We start from the raw sequence: 22,524 nt of genomic DNA on the forward strand, positions 1-22,524 counted from the left end.
CAAAACAGAGGCAAAAATTTCACAGGATGGCAGTGTGCTCTGGTGTGGGTTATTTAGTGGGAATGATTAGAAGGGGGGGCATTATCACCAGGCAGGAATTTGCAGGAGAACAGTGATGTTTAATGGGACAGCTGGAAAACCACAAAGCAGGTTAAGCAAATTAGTTTGATATTTATGTTTGTGAGTGCAGGTGAGCCCTTCCATGACAGGAGTGTGTGGTTTTTCACCAGCTCAGCTGCTCTGGGGCTGCATTTGCCTTCCCTGCATGATGTGAATCAATAAGGCTTTTGCAGTGCCTCTCATGACTCCCCTTCAGCAAGTGTGAGTCTCCATCCTGAGCAGTCAGAGGTGAGCTGGAGACATTGGATTTCTGGGCATCTTCATTTGCTGACTTGTTTTCAAAGCACCCATGGCTTGAATTTCAGGAGCAACATAATGAAATAGAATCTCTAATTGGGTTCAGCAGCAAGAGTCTTAATAGAGGACCTTTTAAATCTTATTTTGATTTTATTCAGGTGTGGTAGTGTCTCATTAATAACGATCCTGCAGTAGGTCTCCCAGTACATCCTATTTAATTAACAAAAAGGCTGTAAGATGTATTGGAGGTTTTCAAAATAATAATGGGAGATTTTAGTAGATTCTCTGATTAAGAAATAATGTTCTGCATATGTGATGGTGCCTAGAAAAATATCACTTAACAGACACAGATAAAGTTCTGAGACAAGCAAAACTCACTTCCTCCCTCACCCCTTTCAGGCTAAAAGCCACTTTGTTGTGATGATCTTACCTAAAGGGAGATGTTTAATTTCCTCTTACAGGAAAGGGAGGCTGCTGTGGAAAGGTTTCATTTGTTGTGTATTTATTATATATCCAATTTTTTGTTGAAAAGGCACCATATGTGAGGCAAAAGAAGGACCCTTATTTTGCTGATGGACAAAGGAAAAAGGACTGGCATAACAAAGAAGCCATAAGGAGGGACTCAGAGCGTGTAGGTATGTAAGATTGCTATAAAAGTGTTTTAATACAGATTGTAACTTTGATTTTATTTGGTAGGCTGAGGGTAGAACAATATGTTCAATTTTAGGGTCAAGGTGATGTTCTTGACATGATGCAGCATTAAAGCCAATTCATCTGTTAATCCTTTAAGTGTGTTGATCCCAGTTAAATTCCTTTTTCCTCAACTCCACAATGGCTATTTTGAGGTGCAAATTATCACTTAAATCTTGGTGTTTTTATGACAGGTGGAAAATTGTTTTTTAAAAAACTTACCCCCCTCCCTCAAAAAAGTGTGCATGTACCTCTCCCAAAAAATGGGAAATCCAGAAAGGGGGAATAAGAAAAACGTTCTGGACTGTAACAGTCATGCAAGTCCATTCCATAATTCTGGGGTTTGTCTTGCATTGCAAATAAGGCCCATTTTGAATGTCACAGCTTTACACTGATGTGTTTGCAAGGGCTCTTCCCTTCAGTGCAGGAGCACAAATCCATCTGTGCTGAGAATTCCAACAGTGCTGAGGTGTTCAAACCACATGGATTCTTCCCACTGTGAAACAAAAGGCATTCTGTAGATCTTCCAGAGCATTACCAAAACACCTTCATCTGTTTCTGGTGTTAGAAGGAAGATTTTTACCTTGGATTTGCACAGCTGAGTGGTTTGTAGCAAAACTGCTTATCAGATAAAATTGTTAAATTGACGTGGTTGACCCGGTGCTAAATGACACAGAGCACAAAACTCATAAAGTAATGTTCAAAGGACTCTAAGATGCTCTTTTTTCTGCTATATAGATTAGTTTCTGGCCCGTTAAGCCCTAATTAGCAGCAATGATCTGTATTTACTTTCTGTCTATCCACAGGAAATGGAGAACAGGGAAAACCTTACCCGATGACTGATGCAGAGCGAGTGGACCAGGCATACAGGGAAAATGGCTTTAATATCTTTGTGAGTGATAAAATCTCTCTGAATCGTTCCCTTCCAGACATCAGGCATCCAAAGTGAGTATACAGTTTGCATTCCTAGGAGTGAAGCTTTGCAAGCCCTAAATTACCACCTCTACAGGAATGTGTTCTTTTTTATTATGGGCTCTTGTACCTTTGTTCATAAAATCCCATCTTTGCACAGCTGGGTCCTGGTATTTCCTTAATAAAGGACGGTGTACAGTAATTTAAGTGGGAAATAGAAGAGATCAAATCTGGGGGAAAAATTGTTTTTTGATTTCAAAAGACTTAAAATTGCCACAAACTTGAAACCCTGCTCATAAGAAATCTTTAATGTAACCCTGAGGTTCCACTTATGCTGGCCACTAGCTGCAAATGACTGTGGAGTGCTCAGGAGCAGAAAAAGATGTGAGCAGCTCAGTTATGTATGAAGAATTTTACCAGGTTTATGGATTATTTTTGTGGACATCTTCCTCATAAAAGCAACCTCATCAGGGTTTACAAGTAGAAATGAGTTCCAATTGAATACTGACTTTAGGGTTCATCTGGTTTTGGACATTATGCTGTAGGATGGGGTTGAACTGGATTTTGGTCAAGCCAGAAGTTTTTCTCTTGCAAAAGTGCATCAGGTAAGACTTAGCCCTTGTTTATACAAAGCTGAGAGGTTTTTAAATACTGTTTGTGAGGTTCTTAATCTGAAAGCATTGTTAGACATTTGAATCTAAGATTCTTTTGTGTAAAGCTGTGTTTATCACAGTTTAGTAAATCTGAATTCAACATCTACTTTATTCACAAGGTACAAGTTCCAGAAGTCAGGTTTTATAATTTGTTAACTGCACAATTGAAATATTACCTCTTCAGCTGTCACACCAACTAATCAAATACACTGGCTTGATGCCCTTTCTCAATATAAACACATAAAAAAGTAGTGAGTGTAGCTCCATAAATATTTTAGGCATGCAGCTGAAATGTTTAAACATAGAGATAAATCAGGTAACTGAAGATATTTGTGGATCAGTCCATGCTCATGTCTTAGCAAATACAGTTTGAGTTTGCTAATCTAAATTCTACCTGGCCTCCATTTACAGGGTCTACCTTGGGCTCTGGGAAATGAAACATCAGATAATGCCAGTATTTTGTTATCTGAGGGTTAAATGTGTTACCTCACGTGCTCCAGTGTTTCCTGAAATTGCCAACTCAGCGTTGCTAATTCTGCTACTTAAACTTTTGTGAAATGTGAAACTTCTAACTCCAGCCCCAGCTAAAATTAATAAGTGAAGTGAAGGGACACCAACAACTTAAGCTGTGATTAATGGTGCTCTTGCAGTGGTTTGCTTGTTGCTTGACAAATCCTTTCCCCCAGCCCAGCAAACTGTAATTGTGGGGGCCTGGAGGAGTGGATAAACAGCAGGTGCCTGATGGGTGCTGGGATGAGCTGGGCAGGGAGCAGGGTTACCCATGGTGGGGATGTGCAGAGAAGGAATTCACAACTGGAAAGGTCTGCTGTGCATTCTCTGTGCCCATTAAAAAAGATATACATGAAATGGTATGGTTTGTGTTACTGGAGAGGTTGAGGAGGGCAGTTCATAACAAAGTTAGGCTGAGACCTAGCCATAAAGTTACAAGTCCATAAAGAGTATTGCAGAAAGGAGGGAGCTGTGTTTTAGAGCCTCTTACAGGCAGTGAGGACTGTCAGGAGGATGTGTGCTGGGGAAAAATGCATTGCCCTAAGCTTTGGGGCCACAGCTGGGCTTCTCCCCAACAGCTGCCCTGGCTGGGGAAGGGCAAAGAAGCAGCTGATGTGTGAGATGGTTTGTGGACTTTAAAATACCAAACTGTGTCTGCTTTCTGTTAATTGTGGGACTCAGGGAGCTGGGGCACAGCATGTACTGGATCTGCCTGGTGCACACATACAATTGTTTGTTTCAACAGTCATGTCTTCCCCTGATAACAGTTCCTTTAGGCTCCTCTAGGGTTTTTAATATTAAATACTAATTTTGCAGGTCTTGTAAAGCAATTGTAGATACAGTAGCTGGAGGGAAGCAATTTCTCTCCACGCTTAATGGTTAAACTTAATAACTAAAGTTTTCCACTTGTTAAAGTTAGTCAGGAAATGAGGATTCCAGTTTAAGAGTTAGAAACAATTCAAGGGCTCCTGGTTCATATTGGAGCAGAACTGTAGCTAGTAGCTGTTGGAAGAAGGTTAGGGTGGCAATGCCAAGGGCTGGATGAAAGCAGTCCCTGCAGCTTCAGTTTGCATCTTGCATCTGTGCGTTGCAGCCACAGCTTGCAGGCTCTTGGCAGCATCCCAGGACAATTCATTACACCCAGAATAAGTTACTGTCCTCTCACACAGGCACCAGAGTAACTTCCTGTAGGCACAGATGTATTGAGCTTGTATAACATAGGTACATCCTTCTCTGTGCCCTGGGAAAGGTACCAGGGAAAAGCTGCTGCTGCCAGAGCTGCTCTCATTCCTGCCTGCCCTTCCGGGGGCCAGGGCAAGGGATTGCTGCCTGTGTGCATGGGATTGTGCACAGAGTGACAGCCTGCACAGCAGCCTGGGGCTGTGCAAGGGACAGGGACCTCCCTGCCCTGCTCCTGGGCACAGGCAGCTGGTCCTGCTGGCACTGTCACGGTACCCTCCACACCCCTCCATTCACACAGCACACACTGGTTTGTTCTGGACACAGGGGGCTCCAGGGATGGAAGAGATTTTTGACCCCCACTGAAGAGCTACTGGGTGTTTTTTAACTATGTTGGGTCGCTGTGTGGCCTTAGAGGTTACCTGTTTAACCAGGTGTAAATCCACTTATGGCCACACCTGCAGGAAGGTAAACACTGCACTTCATACTGCAGAATTTTATTTGTGAAACTACCTTGAAACCAACCAACAAGGCAAGAGTTCATTACCCCTGTTTCAAAAGTAAGAAAATTAATGCACTCTGCATAATTTTGAGGAGTAAAGAAGTTTACTAAATTTACTTTACTAAGTTGCTTGCTGACAATTAATATGGAAGTGCTGGTGTGTTTTGGGTGTTTTTTGGTGTGTCTGGTGGTTTCTGGCAGCACCTTTTGACTTGCTCTGTGTGTGTCCAGCTGCAAGAACAAGCTGTACCTGGAGAAGCTGCCAAACACCAGTGTGATAATCCCCTTCCACAACGAGGGCTGGTCCTCCCTGCTGCGGACGGTGCACAGCGTCCTGAACCGCTCCCCGCCCGAGCTGGTGGCAGAGGTCGTGCTGGTGGATGACTTCAGTGACAGAGGTAGGATGGTTCTGTGTGACATCCCCACCAGCCTTCCCTACCCAAGGGACCAGTGCACTTGGAAATATGTGTGTAATGACCTGAGGGTTTTCACTTGCCAGCAGCAGAGCTCTGGGCAATCTTGCTCCGGTATATTTGAAAGCAGAAAATTCATGTTCCATATTCAGGGTGTGCTGGTTTAGCTGCTGCTGGCATGGACTGTCCTATGTCCTGCACAATGTCAAAAGCCAGAGAAGCTGGTTTCAATATTCAGTTAAGGGCCTGTGTAGCCCTTAATGTAAAATGTTAAATGTTGACTCCTGGAATAAGAAAAAAAAGCAAGAGATGGGAATAGCTCACTCCTTACATTCCCTTTCTTTCTTTCTTTCTTTCTTTCTTTCTTTCTTTCTTTCTCTCTTTCTCTCTTTCTCTCTTTCTCTCTTTCTCTCTTTCTCTCTTTCTCTCTTTCTCTCTTTCTCTCTTTCTCTCTTTCTCTCTTTCTCTCTTTCTCTCTTTCTCTCTCTCTCTTTCTCTCTCTCTCTCTTTCTCTCTCTCTCTCTTTCTCTCTCTCTCTCTCTTTCTCTCTCTCTCTCTTTCTCTCTCTCTCTCTTTCTCTCTCTCTTTCTCTCTCTCCCTCTTGCCTTGTGCTTTGTTAATTAAGCTGTGCTTTGCCTTGTGTTTTGCACTCTTGCTGTGGTGGAAAAGGCAAGTAAAGGAGGAGTCAATGCTCCTGTCATGTAGACATTGCATAAGGGGAGCAATCCCATGGAAACTCCTCTGACCAGTGTTGAAGAGGGCACAGTGACTTTGAGGGGTTATGGTCAGATCCAGTTACTCTGTTTTCTCCTTTACATTTACTATTTAGCTTTATGAGCTGCAGAGTTCAAGCCACTGATATTACTCAAGTGAGGCAAAAGAGATTTCTGCACACATCCTAAAGGATACATCTCCAAAAACCTGACATCTAGGAAGCTCCTAAATGAGCTTGGAAACAAGCTTGTGAATATTTAGTGCTCTGCCCTGTACTGGCTTCCAAATAGGCACTACCCAACAGCTGTAGTACTTGGCCTGAAGTTGTTCTCTCATTAGTTTGCAAGCAAGGCATGCTGCATTGAACAAATCAATGTTACATGAAATAAGGATTTCTTAAGAGAATTTTCAGGCTAAGGTGAGCAGAAGGAAAACCCACCTTCCTGACAGGGTCTTTTTATTGCTACTCAGTCTAGAAGCAAATTAGACAAGCTCATGCTGTAACCACAAGTGAATTGTACAAATGGGTTTCTTTTCAGAGAAGTGGAAGTAATGAAATCTGGTTTCCTGTGGGTCTGTTTTCCTTGTTCTTTAGATGTGCCCTGACCAGGTGAAAGAGCCATCCTCCTGGCTCCACCCCTGCTCCTCAGCCTCTACCTGTGCTGTTTGTCCAGCTCACTCTTCTCTGTGTCACCTGCCTCTGATAAGACAGAAACTCTCCTCCCTTGGTCATCCATCTTTCATACAAAGGTTGCAGGAAGTAGCTGGGATTAATTTGTGTGCAGCATCTATTTATAAATGGATATAAAAGACTCCAGGTGCTGGACAGAAGGCTAAATTGTGAAGGGAAGATAATAACACTCATGCAAAGAGAGTGTGTTAATAAAAACTGGTGTGGAGTTTCTCTTTGGGGTGGATTTTTCTTGTGGTTTTTTTTTTTTTTTTTAAATCACTATTTTCCTGCTAGCACAGTTGATTTCTGCACACTGGGACAATTGCTGGTTAGGATGAAGCATCTTTCCTTCAGTGCTGTCAGTTCTGTATCTGTACTTTTCTTCCTCAACCACACTGGGGTTGGCTGGCACATCCCTCAATGGGCTTAAATAGACCCTTAGTCTTGGGGGGCTCTTAAATCCTAATCACATGATCTTGACTTGAAAGGCTGGTGGTTATAAATTTCTGGTTGTAATTTATCCATTGTTAAGACAAAACAAAAAAAAACCCAAACAAACAAAACAAAAAAAACCCCAAAACCTAAACAACAAACACTTCAACCCAGTAACTGAGAATTGATAGTTTAATGCATCAAACTGAAATGCATGAAGGAGCAGAAGTTCCAGGAAAACTTTTATTTGTATCTTATATGTTTGAAAAGAGAACATTCTTGGATTTGGACTGTTAGGCAACTGCTCTGGTTATCTGTTTCTTATGATTAAATTGGGCAGATAATAAGAACTCCATGTCCAGGCTGATGATCATCACAGCTGTGCCACAGAACTGGAGAGCAGTAAAAAGAATGAGAAGAAATTTCTTGATTTTTTCTTTGCAAATCATAAATGATTGGTCCTCTGCATTGTCTGCAAAGTATTCTGTATTGTCCTCAAGAATCCTGTGCTTCTGTTTGAAATAATAGTCCCCGAAATTTGTAGCAGCATCTTTTAAAGTTACAGAATCACTGTTGGATGTAGTGGCAGAAGAGGCCAGGTCTGAGATCAGAGGAGCATAGTAGGAACAGTAAATGTCATCTTCTTCCCTGAAGAGATCAGTAAATAGTCACCATAAACTCCAGTGAAAAGCCAAGGATGGAAAGGATAATCACTCAATAAAAATCTATTATTAATTTTTTTATGGAGATGTTACTCTGACAGGATGAAACGTTGGCTCTCTCTGCTGTATCTCATGCTGGCCTTTCACTCAAGGGTTGTCTAAACAGACCTCCAGAACTTTAATAACTCTTTAAAGACTATTCTTCAATAGCTTGACCTTCCCTGGCAAGGAGACTCTGTCTCTCTCTCTCCTGCCAGCATTTCTTGGGTGCTGACCTGTGCTGGGTTAAATGTGCTGGGGTTTGCCAGCTGCCCTTGAGGTGCTGGAGTGCTTCTCTCTTGTTCTGCTGTTTCACTGCTTTCTGGGAATGGTGATGTTGGTGCTGATCCATCAGCCTCTTTCATCCCTGTGTCTCATGGAGAATCTTTGCTGCACATGAAGTAAAGAGGGCTTTGGTACTAAAAGAAATAGTAAGTGTGGAAACCTGGCTACTGCAAAGAGTGTTTTTCCTGACAGATGTTATTTTCATATGGTTTTCATCTGGTTTTAAGCTTGAGTGTAAGGAATTTTTGGTGTGTCTACGAAGAGGGCTGAGAAGTTGGCTGACAGAGTGACAGGAGAGTGAAGACAGATTTCTGGGTTAGTTGGTGGCTGCTGTGGTCTGCAGCAAACCTGAGGGGCAGCAGTGGCTGTGCATTATTGGAGCTCCTGGACAGATGAATCATCATCTGGACGTGTCAGCAGCCATTTATTTCTTAATTTGTTTGAAAGAGACAACTCTGTGACCTTTAGCAATAAACATTTTTCATCCAAAAAATGCTGTCCTGATGACAGCACATCTTAACAGGGAGCAGCAAAAGCTTTACAAGTCATGTTTTTTAAAATGTTTCCTTTGCTTTGTACTTGGAAAGTCAAAATGTCCTGGAACAACTTGCTGTCTGGAATGGTTTGGGTTTTTTTGTATGCCTGCAGTATAATGCAAATGGTCCAAATCTAAAAAAAGGTTAGAGCCTTACCTCACCCAAATTTTGTGCAGGATTCTGTGTCAGGCAGAGTGCTGTGGGAAAGGCTGCCTGTCTGTGGGGTCAGTGGCTGTGGTGGCTCCATCCCCTTTGCCTAGAGCTGCAGTTATTGTCACCTCCAGCAGTCCAGCAGCTCCTTCTGACACTTAAATCTTTCTCTGTGGGGATTCCCTTGGTGGGCTGGGTTGATTTAAAAGGAGCTGCTTTCCATCATGTGCCATTGGTCACAGCAGAGTCAATATTGCAGGGCTGGTTTTTACTTTCTCTACTGCTGTCAGTGCAGCATTGCATTAAGACTGCTATACTGTTTTTTTTCCCCACAAACATGATTGAGAGTGATGTAAGAACTTTCTCCCCTGTTCAGAACACTTGTAGGAATTTTCTGTGCAGAAGAAAATAGGTTTTATTGAAGAGGGAGACACCAATTCAGCAAACTCCTGTTGGAGAGTAAGAATTAACCTGCCCAGCACTGGCTGCTTCTTCCTGCATGGTACAGAGAACTGCCAGAGAGCCACAGGCTGACCTCCAGGGTTTGATGAACCTCAGCTCTTGCAGGGTGGTCCAAAATAATGCCTCCCCTTCTGGATAAGCAGAATTCTGAATGCAACATATGTGAATTACCACTCTACAATTCCTGATCATAAAAACTTCCAGCTGTGGCAGTCCTGTGTGGATTTGTGGCTTCACTTTTAATGTCTATAGCTATTCTTTCAGTCTAATAGGTTAAATTAAACCTTTCATATGCTGGCTTGCAGGATACTAATTGCATCCCTTCAAGCCTGTTGTTACCAGAATGGCCCTAAGTAAACTAAAATGTTTTTTCCATGTGTATCAGTTTTCTCCTGGGGACTGTCATGTGAAATTTGTTTCCTTTTGGAATATCTAATTACCATGCTGCTGGGTGGGAATTTGGTTCTATTCTATCATTAAAATGGGAGGAGGAGAACTGAAGTGGAATTGCAGGTCAGTTTGTAACACTGTGGGTTTTTCTATCAGCTCTGATGGCATTTTGTTATTGATAGCTGGCCCCAAGTCACAGTCAGGCAGTTCATGGTTCTTCAGGGTCTGCTTCAGTCCCTGGGCCTGCAGCAGAATTGCTGTGGTGAGAAATGGAGCTGTTCAGCTCTAGTGTCTGTCTTGTGCTAAATGAATTGTTGGTCTCCACCTAATTCTTGTAGCTTGTGAGCACCTCTGCTGTAAAAGCTGTCTCTGTGTCTGCATGAACAGATGTAAGGCTGTCCTCTGTCTCAGTAATGAATGATCAGCCCTGAGCTGGGGGAGCAGGGGATGGCACAGGGATGCAGGATGCTTGTCAGAATGTTCTTTGCTTTTCACCTGGTACATATTTGGTAGCCCAGCACAGCAGTGGAACATCAAACACTCCTGGTGAAAGGCAGAAGGCAAACTCCTTTGTTGTGGAGGAGGGGTCTCTTACAAGTGCAGAATCACAAACAGTTGAGTTTGGAAAGGAAATCTGGAGGTCATGTAACCCAGCCCCTCTGCTCAGCTACAGCAAGTTTCTCCAGATCTTATTATTCACTCAAATTTTGAAAATCTCCAAGGATGGAGGTGATGTCTCTTGGGAACCTGTTCTGCTGTTCAGTCACTCTGTCAGTGACCTAGTTTTAAAAAAAGTAATTAAAAAATACCTTATGCTTAACCAGCATTTCCTGTGCTTCACTTTGTGCCCAAGAACTCCCAGGTCCTTTTCTGCAGAGCTCCTATAACTTATCTAAGAAACACCTGTAAAAGAATACCTCGAAAACAAGCTAATTGTTTGCATTTATGTGCTTCTGGAGCAAGCTGATATCATGGATTTCTCAGCCTTTCCCCTAATGTCAGGCATGGTAGGATTTTTACCTTTTCACCCTTTGCAGCAATGGAAATTTAAAAATTATTCAAGACATTTGAAGTTTACTGTGTGCAGGAAGCTGTGACTTAATTGCTGAATGTCATTAAAAGAAACATCTTGTGGAGTACTTGGGGCTGGCTGTGTGCTCAGAGGAAAGGGTACACACCACACAGGGTTTATCTTATTTTATGGCTGAGCTTGACACAAATCAGTGATTGTGGCTAAGTGCTTGAATTTCCCATCAAACTCATGCTTCAGCATTCAGTTATTTGCATATTGAGTGACAGCCTGTTCTTACTTGTTTTTAAGATTACTTTGGTAAAAATGACAGTGTTTTAGAACAAATGTTGTCCCTTGTTGAAGAAGAGAACTGCAGCATCAGTCATCTCCAAAGCATGAGTTACATGCAAAGCACTGTGTTGGTACAATAATAAAGCTGGATGTGGCAGCACTGAAAATACTGCAGTCTCCAAACATCAGGATTGTTCTGGAAGTGTTAACCCAGCTGGGCCCTCTGCCCAGGGTGTTGCATGTCTGTACAGTGGCAAGATGGGAAATCTGAGCATCCTTCCCAGAGCAGCCGGGCAGAATCTGCACCTGGCACTGGGAGGCCACAAAGCTTTCAGCCAAGGCTTGGAATGTGTGTGACCCAGGATGACAATGACAAGCCCAAGGGTTGGAATGTGTGTGACCCAAGATGACAATGGCATTTGCAAAGTGAACCCTCTGGCCTTTACATTAAACACCCCCTGGTTTAGGGAGTGGCTGTCCAGGAGGCTCTGTAAATACATCCTTGGCTGCAGTGCATTTCAAGGAGACAATTTTGTTCTGAGGAATGTGTATGGGAACTCATTTTCCTTTGGGTGGTCATTATGGAGATTTTGGATTTCAGCTTCATCTTCCAAGACTACTCTGCTACCTTGAACCTCATCTTAATTTGTGAAAACTTTTTTTAGGAGTTTATTCTATTTATATGTTCAACCATTTTAATTTTTCTTTTAATTCCTTCCCTATCAGAGGGGAGACACAACCAAATCCTTCTTTTTCCCTTGACAGATAAATCCCTGTGACATTTTAAACCTCTCTTTATATTGCAGTACAGGTAATTCTGGAGGTATGGGATGATCTGAATGGAAAACCAACTGTGAGTGAGGTAACTTGGCTGAACCATGAGCAGCATAATTTGGTCTGGAGGGCAGAAGTCACTGAGTAATGTAGTGAGGGAGAAGGCCAGGGGTGATTAATGTGTCATTTGGTGCAGCAGCAGGTATATAACAAATACAGCTCTGTTCCATTAACCACATCTGCCAGGCCTTAATTGAAAGAAATCATGTTCTGAGTATCTGAAATAGAAAAAGGTTTAATACTTGAATTCTTTTTGATCTTTAAATGGAACAGTAACAGATTTATGCAGCTAAAGAGATTATCTTTTCATCTACAGGCACATGCACTGTAAAAGTAATTTTTTTTTTCCTCTTAAATGCACTGAAGTGCATCTGGTTAGTACATCTCAGAATATGGAGTGACTGTGCTTAGGACAAAGTGATGACAGCCTTTCTTGCTGAATTATCAATATTTTCATCTTAAAACTTCTTACCAGAAAACATGGAGAAAAGAAGAAAAAGCCAAGCTCTTTTGGGCCAACTATGCTTTTCCACAACCCTTAAGTGTTACTTTCAAGGTCTCACATAAAAGTTGTGCTAAATATTGTCCCCAAACAACTGATAGAAAGATTATTTTTGTAAATTAAGTTGCAGAATAAAGAGGATTTTTTTCCTCGTTAGAATTCATTGCAGACCACTTCAGATCTCTTTAGACTCATGAAAAACGTCTTTGAAGTAACAGCCAGTGAGACAGATCTCCCTTTGGGTGAGTGGGAGAAGGTTGGTTCTTCTTGGATGGAGAGATGTGAAATTTCTGTCCCAAGCTGCAGCATGAGTCCCAGGGAGCACAGCAGAGCAGGGACATGAGTGTAGGAGTGAATTGGTGAACTCACCAGCATCCTTTTCCATAGTGAGCACCAAAGGGAGCAATAAAATAAAAGCTGGTGCAGACATCCCATTTTTGTTTATGAGAAGAGAGTAATTTGTTATTCTCCATTTCTGGCAGTGTCCTGTGAGTGTGGGATACTTTAGATAACAGTGACAAAGTCTGCTTTGGATCAGAGTGAGATGTGGATGAAATTCAACTTTGTTTTCCCTTCTTTCAGTATCCATTTTTAATGTGTTTTTAATGTCTGTACTCGTGTATTCCCTTCATAAAGGGATGTCTAAAACCTGCACTGTTCATTTGGCAATGGCTGGGGAACATTCAAAGTTTATTCTCTGGTGTTTTAAGAAGTGCCTGTTGTAGTTGTTTACTGCAGTTTTGTTTGTGACAGCCTAAATTAAGCAGTTTACTTTTCATCATCTTGTATTTATTTCTCTAAGATCAGATGCTGTGGCTGAAAGATTCTTCTAGAAAGGAAATGAGGTGGCTCTAAAAGGTCGAGTGTACCGTGACCTCTTTCTCAGCTAATTATTGTGTAGTGAAGGATGTCTGGCAGTCTAAAGTTTAAAAAAATAAATAATTGAGGAGCAGAGTTTCCATTACAGCTCATTAAATAAATCTCAGTGCATTGCTTGCTACTAAGAAACCCTACACATGTAGCTTCTGTTAGAGGAGCTTTGCAGGAAAAGAGCTTTAATTTCATTCTCCTCACCTTGAAGTACATGTCCTCATCTGCTAGGAGTCAAAAATCTAGATATCTGCCAGCTGCAGTGCAAATCAGCATTTTAATGCTTTACAGCTGCTTCTCTATAGAAGTTAATTAGAAATGTGATTCAAACACCCTCTGCCCATGTATGATATCTATTACTGGTAATCATAGTTTCTGCTATTTAAACCTGCATTTGGAGTGGTATTAACAAAGCAGCTGTTCCACACAGGGACTTTGATAAAGGTGGAAACTTCTTCACTCTTCAAAAAGCATTTGGGCTTCTTCAAAATTGGAAGCTAAATGCTGCTTCAACTGAAAAATAAAAGTGGATAAAGCAAACCACGTTCCTTTTCTAGTTTTAATTGCAGTTTTGTTTTCTTAGTAAAGAAATGCCACACAATTCTCTCAGTGTAGCATCAGTTCCTGAGGAGCCCTGCTGCCTGTTCCCCACAACAGGGATGCACTGATAGAGCCCCGCAGTTTAACTCTGCTGGCCAGGGGGAACCCAAAGCTCCAGATTTAAAAGCAGGGACTGCAGCTATCAGTCCTGCCCTGTCCTCTGTCACCCAGATAAAAATAATGTGTTACTTGAGAATGGTGTTGCCCACAAGATGGCTTAGTTTTGGTATCAGTACAGCTGTAAACAGGCTGGATTTGTGCTTCAGGATTTAATAGATTTATTGACCTTTCTAGCAGATGTCACTGACTTACTGTGATAACTGCATTTCTTGTGAGTAAAGTAAACCAGAGTGTTGGGAACTGATGGTGAAGAGGTCTAGAAGAAGAGTAAAGTATGAGTTTGTAAATGATACTTCTGGCCGGCGGAGTTTGTTACTGCAAGTCACTTGTGTGTGTTCTCCCTGCAGCTGTATTGCTATTTTTTTTCATTTGCCAGATACATTGTTTTCTGTTCTCTGACACACAGACTACAGGACAGACCTCCTTCTGCTTTGTCATTCATGGTTGTTAATGTTCAAGCATCATTGTAGGACTGAAGGATTAGCAGTTAGTTTTCCAATACACCAAGTTGGCTGCAACCCCAGAGCAAAAACTTTGTAGTTCTCTGCTATTAATTTTAGGCTTCATAGTTGTTCTTCCTCACTTAGACACTGGAGATCAGAGCCTGTGGGACCCCAAGGGGTGCATTCCTACCAAATCAAAGCCACTTTCAAGTGAGTTACATCTCAGGCCTAATGGACTGTTCTCTAACAAGACAAAAGTCTGGAGCAGATTTCTCTGTCGATCCTTGTGCTCTTTCTGGAATATTTCCTTTTCTGATGATTTGCACAGAGCAAATACTTTCAGACCAAGAAGTTCTTTGCCTCTATCAGCACTATTCATGTACAAAGCCAACCCTCTGAGGACTGGCTTGTTTTGGCATCTTCTTTTCTTTTTCTCCCCAGCAAAACTCAGTGACTTTTAAGGCTTTAATCTCGCAACTTTGATATGTTCCAAAACGTTTCAGTAAGAACTGCCTTAACACTTCATCTGCCTGCATCTCTTCAAATGATGGCAAGTTTTGCCTTGCTGTTGGTCATGGGCTTTAGGCTGCTGTCACGATACGCCGTGCAGAACAGCACTGGCAGCAGTGGCTGTGTCCTGGCGCACTCCCTGGGCTCAGAGGAGGCTTTGGAACAAACTTCTGAGATGCTTTTGCACCCTCCTTGTCTCTCCAGTGCCAAGAAAGCAGCTGATGGTGTAGGTTCAAAGCAATTAAAGATTTTGAGAGTGCAGGCGTTCCTTTGGTTAAACAACTGGGTAGTCAAAGCTGTGGCTGATGTGGCCCTAAGATGAGTGCAGAGTTTGCTTGGGTTGAAGGCAGTAATTTGGGACAGTAATGCCCTTCCTTGCCAGTCACCATGGCTACATCAAACTTGAGCTGAATATTAAGTGTACTGCAAGGAATTCACCCCTGTTTTGTAGCTACAAAGGCTGTGTAGGCCAAAACCTGCATCTCTCCAGTGTGTGTGTGCCAGCACAGCAGCTCTGAGGTTAAAAGCAATCAACAGGAAATCACTGAGTCACAAAATACCCTCTTTAGATGAAATGTAGTCAACAGAAGAGGAAAAAAACTTAAGTGGGTGCTTTAATCTTGATACATATTTAATGAACTGGGAAGGGAGAAGAGTAGACTGATGAGAATGACTTGACTGTTTCCCCTGGGAGGGATGGGTTCTGGCAGAGGGGGGAAAACTGATCTTGTGTGTTGGCCAGGAGGTCAGTGTGCAGGAATTAAGAGGTGATGCATACACCACGGGTTGGCTGCACTGCTCCCAAGGAACAGGAGGTGTTTAGACCTTTACAGTACGAAGGAAAGATAAGTAAATGGATTTTTCTGGATTCCCTCAGAAAGCAGCGGTTGGAACAGACTCCTTTACAAATTAAACTTTCCTGAGAGATTGAGAGGTTTTGCTGTCACTGAGATGATTGCTCCCTGTGTATTTCCCTGCTTGGAAATGCAGACTACTAAACTTTCCTTGGGGTCTGGGTGTATTTATATACTGATGCCAGTGAGTGTGAATTTTCCCATTTTAAAATTGCACCTTTGTCTCTGCATTCAGTGCTAGTATCTCCTAAAGGGTTCCTGAGTAGGGTTGGGGTGTCTGCTGTAGGGTGGAGGAAGCACTTACAAAGTTCCCTTTGCAAACTGAAGGGTGAATTGATGGCACGGGCAGGACAGCAGAAGTTTATGAACCTGACTTTATCACAGCCCAGGCTCACACCAGTGGTCTTTTCCCCACTAACTCACAACCTGGCTTATTTCTTGGGCACCGTTCTTCCACTTCTGTGCACTTTATTGCACCTGAAACAGAAGCATGATTTGAAACATTTAGAAAGAGAACAAAACCAGTAAGGTTTTCAGCAAACCCTGTTAATCTTTGTTCAAGTCCAAACCATGCTATATTACCATGTGGGGTGGTACACATTCAGCTATTGTCCCATGCACAGAAACCCTTTCCCCCCTCCCAGATGATGTTTTTAAAGTTGTGCTGAGACCCAGCACTGATGCAGAATGGGCAGGGGAAACTGGACCCCCCCTCCCCTTTTGGAGTCCACCCCAGAACTGTAATCAGGGAAGCAACAAATATTAATTCTCTCCCTTCTCAAGCCTTTTCCTCTTTGTAAGAAGATTCAGCTTGGAAAGCTGTGATCAGCCTAATCAGTTTTCTATTACTGAGACTGGTGCTCATAGTACAATTTGTTAAATCAATTTATTATCCTCCCAGCCAGCTTCAGTGATCAGAGCGTGAAAACATTGAAAGAAAATTAAAACTAGTGGAAGTGCTGCCTGTTTGGATAACAGCACATTTTGCTGTTTCAAAGGATTACTCATCTGCACCAAAACAGGGAGAGAAGTTAATTTCAATGATTTAGAATCTTCTATTTCAGGGAGGCCTGGCTTGCACATTATGATGGATTCAGGAAGAAGTATAATTCGTTCTTAAATTGTTAAACAGCACGTTGGGGCCAAGTAGCCAAGTAAAAATGAATGGATTCATTTGTAATCTTCAACAAGCATGTCTGTGTGTGGGAGGGTGGGGATGGCAGGCTGGGGTAACCTGTAAACAAATGCCAGATGCATGCTGGCACTTCAGGCTTTGGTGTTGGAAAGCAGCCAAAATAACCTGCAGAGAAGGGAAATTATCCTTTGCTGCCTAAAATGGAATTCTGCAGATCCTCCAGTCCTGTCCTCCTGTGCCCTTGAGTGGGAGGGGGAGGTTCTCTGGTTTTTCAGAAGGCAGTGGCTCTCCCAAATTCACATCTTCAAGCTTCTGAGTGTAAACTACAGCAAAGCACCTCAGCAGGTCCTGTAGGGCAGAGGGACCTTTGGTGTTACAAATGGATCTGAGTAACATGGGAAGGTGTCTGGGAATGTCTGGGAATGTTTCCTTTTTCTGCAGTGCTGTTGTTCTGGACTGGGTTGATGATACACATCTGGAAAAGGCAGTGGAGCAGCAGATGTGCTGCACAGTGTAAATTCAGAAACCAAAACTGATGGTGTCATATGAACCATGAAATGTTGCACTGGCAGGACAGAAGTGTTTCACTCATAGTTCTTTCACAGGACATAAATCACTTTAATAGTTTCAGTCATGCCTGGTATTTTTATTCTATGGCAAATACTGGTACTCCCTTCCCTGCCAAATACTGCAGAGCTGTTACAAGGGACTATAAGCTATTTAAAAAAAACCAAAAACCAAACCTCCTTGGGCTCTTCTGTCTTGCCCCAGCTTCTGCATATGCTTGTTTTTGAATTTCTTAGATGCCTCTTCAGGTGGCAGAGTACAGTGTTGGAATGCAAAGTCAACTGGATGTGAGGAATCCCAGTCTTGGAAGGTCCTTGCCATGCTACAAATGGTCCCCAGACTGGAGGGATCTGAGGGCAGCTCAGCTTGATGAGGCCAGTGGGAAGAAGTACAGCAAGACCACCACAGAAATTTGACCTAGGGGAAAAAAATGCCTTCTTCTGCAAAATTTAGGGCTGCTTCTGTAAGGCTTGTTAAAGCTTCTCTGCTGTCTTCCCACAGCTTTATTTACAGCTCAAGGTAAAGCAAGCAGTGGTTCTTGACTGGTACTGTTAATGTATACACTGTACATCAACTTTATTGCAAAGTGCATTAGCAAACTACCAGAATAATTTTTAATCTGCAGATAATCTTACTCTCATTTATATTTTTGGGCTGTGTTACTTTGCCCAGCATAGGCACAGCCATTGGAATCCGTCCAGTTCACCTAACAACTTTCATTAAAGAAAATTGCCCTTGTAATAAAAATTACTCAGTGTGACAAGATTCCATAATATTTTTTTTTAAAGCTTCATTAAATTTTTGTAGTAGTTAACGACACTAGTTTGGGTTTTTTAAATTTTCTTTTAAAAGCAAAATTTGGCTTAAATGGGACAATATTTGAAATAGAATGAAATAACTGTTTTCTGTCTGGGTGCATGGAAGCCAGGCCGTGTGGCAGGAATAGCACAAGGATAAGCAAATAAAAAAATCTCTTTGAAAACCACATTTTACTGAGTTTTGTGTATTGTGAGGTTGCTCAGATGTCTATGACTCTTCAGTTAGGCAAAGCAGATGCAATAAGCTCTGCCCACTTGCAGTTCATGATAGAGAAGTCTTAATCTTATAAAATGCAGTGACCAATCATGGATTTTTCTGCAGCACTTGGGAGGAGCATCAGCTCTTACCTGAGCATCACCCTGCAGGAGAGCCCTCAGCAGGTGTGTGCCCTGCAGCAGTGTGAGTGCACAGGTGCTGCTGGAGCCCCTGCAGCTTTTCCTCATTCTCCCAACCATCAGGGATGTGATTCCTGATGTGTGAGGCACTTCAGCAGTGCAGCAAACAGCAGGCTCCTCTCTGCAAGCAAGGAATGCTTTGGTATTTTGTTACTCTGGCAGTGTAGTGCACAAGTGCTGAAGAACCAAACCCAGCTTTTGGGAATGCAGTGAGAAGTCAGTGGATTAGACCTTCTGCTGTCTCTTTCCGGAGTACTTGCCTGAGAAAACTCCATGGCTCCTATGCCTTCCTTTCCCCACTACACTATGAAAACAGGGAAATCTCCATTTTTAGCTGCTTGTTCATCAGTAGGTTCAAATGATCCTGTCCTCAGTCAGTGTAGCAGAGCAGCCATCATCATCCTCACAAGTGATGTGGCCAAGTCCAATGACTCTGTGTTCACCTTCTGGGGGGTGTCAGACCCATCCCAGGGCATTCTCAGGTTTGGTAGCAGGCTGAGCATGCTGTGCTTGTGCCCCTGGGGGAGTCACTTCAGCTGCCCCAGGTGTCACCACAGATGAAATTGCACCACAAACCAGAACAGTTCAGAAAGGCAGGTGATGCTAAAATGGAAATGATGAGCACACATGTGGTAGGCAAACCTCTGGAATATTTCATAGTCTTATTTTCTCATTTTAATCAAAATAAAGAGCTGAAGAAAGGCTCTTTATATTTTCCATTGGTTTGGAGCTGTGGATTTTTTAAGACTTTCCAGTGCTTTATAGATTTGGCTTGAATAATGTAAGTATTGTGTAGTCAGATCTGCCAAGTGTCTTCTGCTATTATCAATCTCTGGCTGTTGTTAGGGAAATCAGACTGAGAGTTGTCTGTGTGACAGTTCCCTCCTTTATTATAACGAGCACCAGCAGCCACTCTCGTGTTTATCTTGTCTTGGGTACATAAAGTAAAGTCTGCATCCTGGTTTGGGCTTAGCTGATTTGTGCTTGAAGTGAGGGTTGTTTGTTCTCTGTGATGAAACAATCTTTTGTGACAAACTAACAATGGCAAGGGATGAGCTCTGATGTTAAACAGTGGTAGCTTTTCTTTTCTTTTCCTTTTTTTTTTCCTCTTCTCGTTTTAAGTCTACCCACTGCCTCAGGAGGAAGGCAGCTGCACTAATAATATGTCTGCTCTCTGTGGAAGGCCCTTATTTGAAAAATCTGTAATTGAGTGGACAAAATTTCTGGTTGCTTGAGAGGGTCTATTCAGAAGAGACCTGAAAAGGATGAGGGAAAAGCACACTAGACATCAAGAAGTCCTAAGGGCTCTATTGAGAGGGAAACCCATGTAGATATTGTGAGACAATTACACTTGTCAGGCAAAACACTAAAGTGGATCTGTGAAATAAAATCCTGGGGAATGTTAAACAAAGCTTTGAACAGGGCAGAGAGCTTTCTGGGAATACCTCAAAAGCAAGGAGGTGTATTTGGGTGATGTTTGAAGGAAGGCACATGATGGCTGCTTCAAAGAGCAGGCACAGAGTGTGTGTTACCACAGGGCTCCTGACCATTCTCACAGCTGCCAGGTCAGCACAAGGGGGAGAGCTCATAACTAGGTTAAATTTATTTGCTCCTTTGCTCTTTTCAGTGAGCAGTTCCAATGCCCAGCCTCCCTGGTGCCCTGATCAGGGACACCTTCCTGCTGCTGGCCTTTCCAGCCCCTGCCTTTCATGCCTCCTTTGGAAGCTGAGGAAGATGTGCTGTACAGAGTAGAGAGGATATGTTCCTACAGAAGGCAAATGCCCTCACAGCCTTATTTGTAATTCAGTGATTGCCTCTAGTCAAGTTTTGTTGTGTGAGATTTTAAGAGTTACTTGCTTAGATGTAAGATGTGAAGTTTTCTCTGGTGAGGCTTCTTTCCTACATTGGTTGCTGACTGCAGTAGGTGGTGTGGGGCATTAATGAACAATCTCTGGCACCCTCTGAATGGGCTTTGCTGTCAAAACTTCAGATGCCTGAAAGATCAACCCATTAGTGATGAGGCCAGCGTCAGCTCGGCCTATTTTTAGATTTTTCTTTGCTGCTTCACTCCTTGATGTAAGGACAGCTGTGTTCCCCTCTCTCGTTATGCAGACCAAACTTTTTATCTCCACTTTGGAACAAGCTGTCTGCTGTTTTGATCACTCAGTGATCTTTCTCTGCAGCTCTCCTGTTTGAATTCTTGTTCATCATGGTGACTGCCACTGTGTTAATTCAGATGTGGCTCCAGTCCATGTTCAGTTGTGTAAATATTTCCATATTTAAATGCAAATCTCCTCTGATAAGCATTTAAGGAAGCCATCCCCATACACACTGTGGCCGTGCCTGCCTTGCAGCTTGGAGGAGTGTCTGACTAGGCTTTTTCCTGGTTTTTATTTATGCATGAGTAGATTGTGATGTTGTGTGTTTTGAAGAAACCACACAGAACTTAAATGCCCTGAGTGTGGTTTGCTTCTGAAAATGAATTCCCCTGCGTCTTTCCTAAATTACAGTGGTCTTCCACAAGTGTCCAAGAATCCTGGCTTAGGGTCTGCCAGCTGTCTTTTTATTCCTTTTCCTCTGCTTCCTTCTTTCTCATCCTATACTTTTTGTTCCTTTTTTTTTTTCTTTTTTTTTTTTTTCCCTCCTCTCTTTAATTGCTCCTAAAGTTTTGGAACATCTTCAAAAGTCTCACTTAGGCAGTTAAAAGCAGCAAGTTTAATTTCCTTTTTCTCGTTACTGCATTTGTTACCTATTGAGGCCACCCTTCCAAAAGACATCTCCCTCTGGTAAAGACAGCATTTTCAATGAACTGTTTGCAGCAGTGTGCCAATGTCTGCTTTGCCCCCAGAGCACCTGAAGAAGCGGCTGGAGGATTACATGGCGCAGTTCCCGAGCGTGCGCATCCTGCGCACCAAGAGGAGGGAGGGGCTGATCCGCACCCGCATGCTGGGGGCCTCGGTGGCCATCGGGGACGTCATCACCTTCCTGGACTCCCACTGCGAGGCCAATGTCAACTGGCTGCCACCTCTGCTAGGTGAGCGAGGGCCTGCTGAAATCATTCCCACCTGCTGCTTTCCCCTCCTGCTGGAAGTGGGTAAAACAGAGAGCAAACCAACCACAGGACTCAAGTGAATTGTTGGCAATTTGTAGTGTTTAGTACGAGGTTTTTTTCTGTTCTGGAGTCCTGCACTGTGCAGTAACCTTGTCATATGGTTTTGTTAATTAAAGAGCAGAAATCATATTCTTCTGTTTCCTCATTAAATGAAATAATTTGCATCTTGCTAGAAGAGTAAACTATCACATCAGCTTGCAGAGGGGAATGGCTTTATGATACAGAAAAGATCCTTACATACAGTTTTTCAGTAGCTTTTTAGGGTTTTATCTCCTATATAACTATATTTAACTTCATAGTCTGCAAGGCTGTGAAAAATACTTCTTGTGAATGAGAGCTGCTGGTGTGTATTTGTAGAACATGGGCACCCCTTTCCAAGGCAGCACTCCATCTTTGAGGAGGTGTCAGTTCCTTTCAAGGATGACTAATTGAAGGGACAGTGCCTTCTGTTTCTGGTACCTGTCTGCCTCCAGCCAGTACCAAACTCCTTCACAGCCCTGCTGCCAGTGACCTGTCAGAGCTCTCTGAGGTGTGACTTTCTCAAATAGGCTGTGGCAACAATAGTCAAGCTGAGGTTTAAGAAAGAGTCGGATTTTCCTGCAGGATTGATGGATGGTTATCCTGTTGCTTTCACTACAGTTTATATTTGGCAATAGTTTGAAACATTTGCAGCGTTATGAACCCCAAGGAGGGAGGACAGAATTAGCTCCAATGCCATTTAAATGAGAACACGAAGAGGATGCTGTGGTTTTTAAAGCACAGAAAGGATTTCTGTGAGATGTGTTTTGGAAGCTGAAACATCATTTTATCACCTCTGCTCTGAGAGCTAACTTCCAACAAGAGACCATCTCAGTAACAAAGTATTTAAGGAATTCCAGATGTTTATGCAGGAATTTATCCT

At 42.7% G+C, this 22,524-nt stretch overlaps 1 protein-coding gene across 1 annotated transcript in view; it reads left to right on the plus strand.

Annotated features, from left to right (window-relative positions):
• The window catches only part of GALNT10 (polypeptide N-acetylgalactosaminyltransferase 10), a gene marked incomplete at its 5' end in the record, with an annotated part of 75,652 nt that overhangs the window by 36,643 nt on the left and 16,485 nt on the right, over nucleotides 1-22,524 (plus strand). The window contains 4 exons of the mRNA XM_084215783.1: nucleotides 890-992; nucleotides 1,854-1,992; nucleotides 5,035-5,201; nucleotides 21,360-21,545. Of these exons, the coding sequence (XP_084071909.1) occupies nucleotides 890-992; nucleotides 1,854-1,992; nucleotides 5,035-5,201; nucleotides 21,360-21,545 (595 nt within the window). The remainder of the gene's footprint in view (nucleotides 1-889; nucleotides 993-1,853; nucleotides 1,993-5,034; nucleotides 5,202-21,359; nucleotides 21,546-22,524) is intronic.

The sequence above is a fragment of the Fringilla coelebs genome (assembly GCF_963513975.1).
Source record: "Fringilla coelebs genome assembly, chromosome: 15".
NCBI classification, from domain to species: Eukaryota; Metazoa; Chordata; class Aves; order Passeriformes; family Fringillidae; genus Fringilla; species Fringilla coelebs.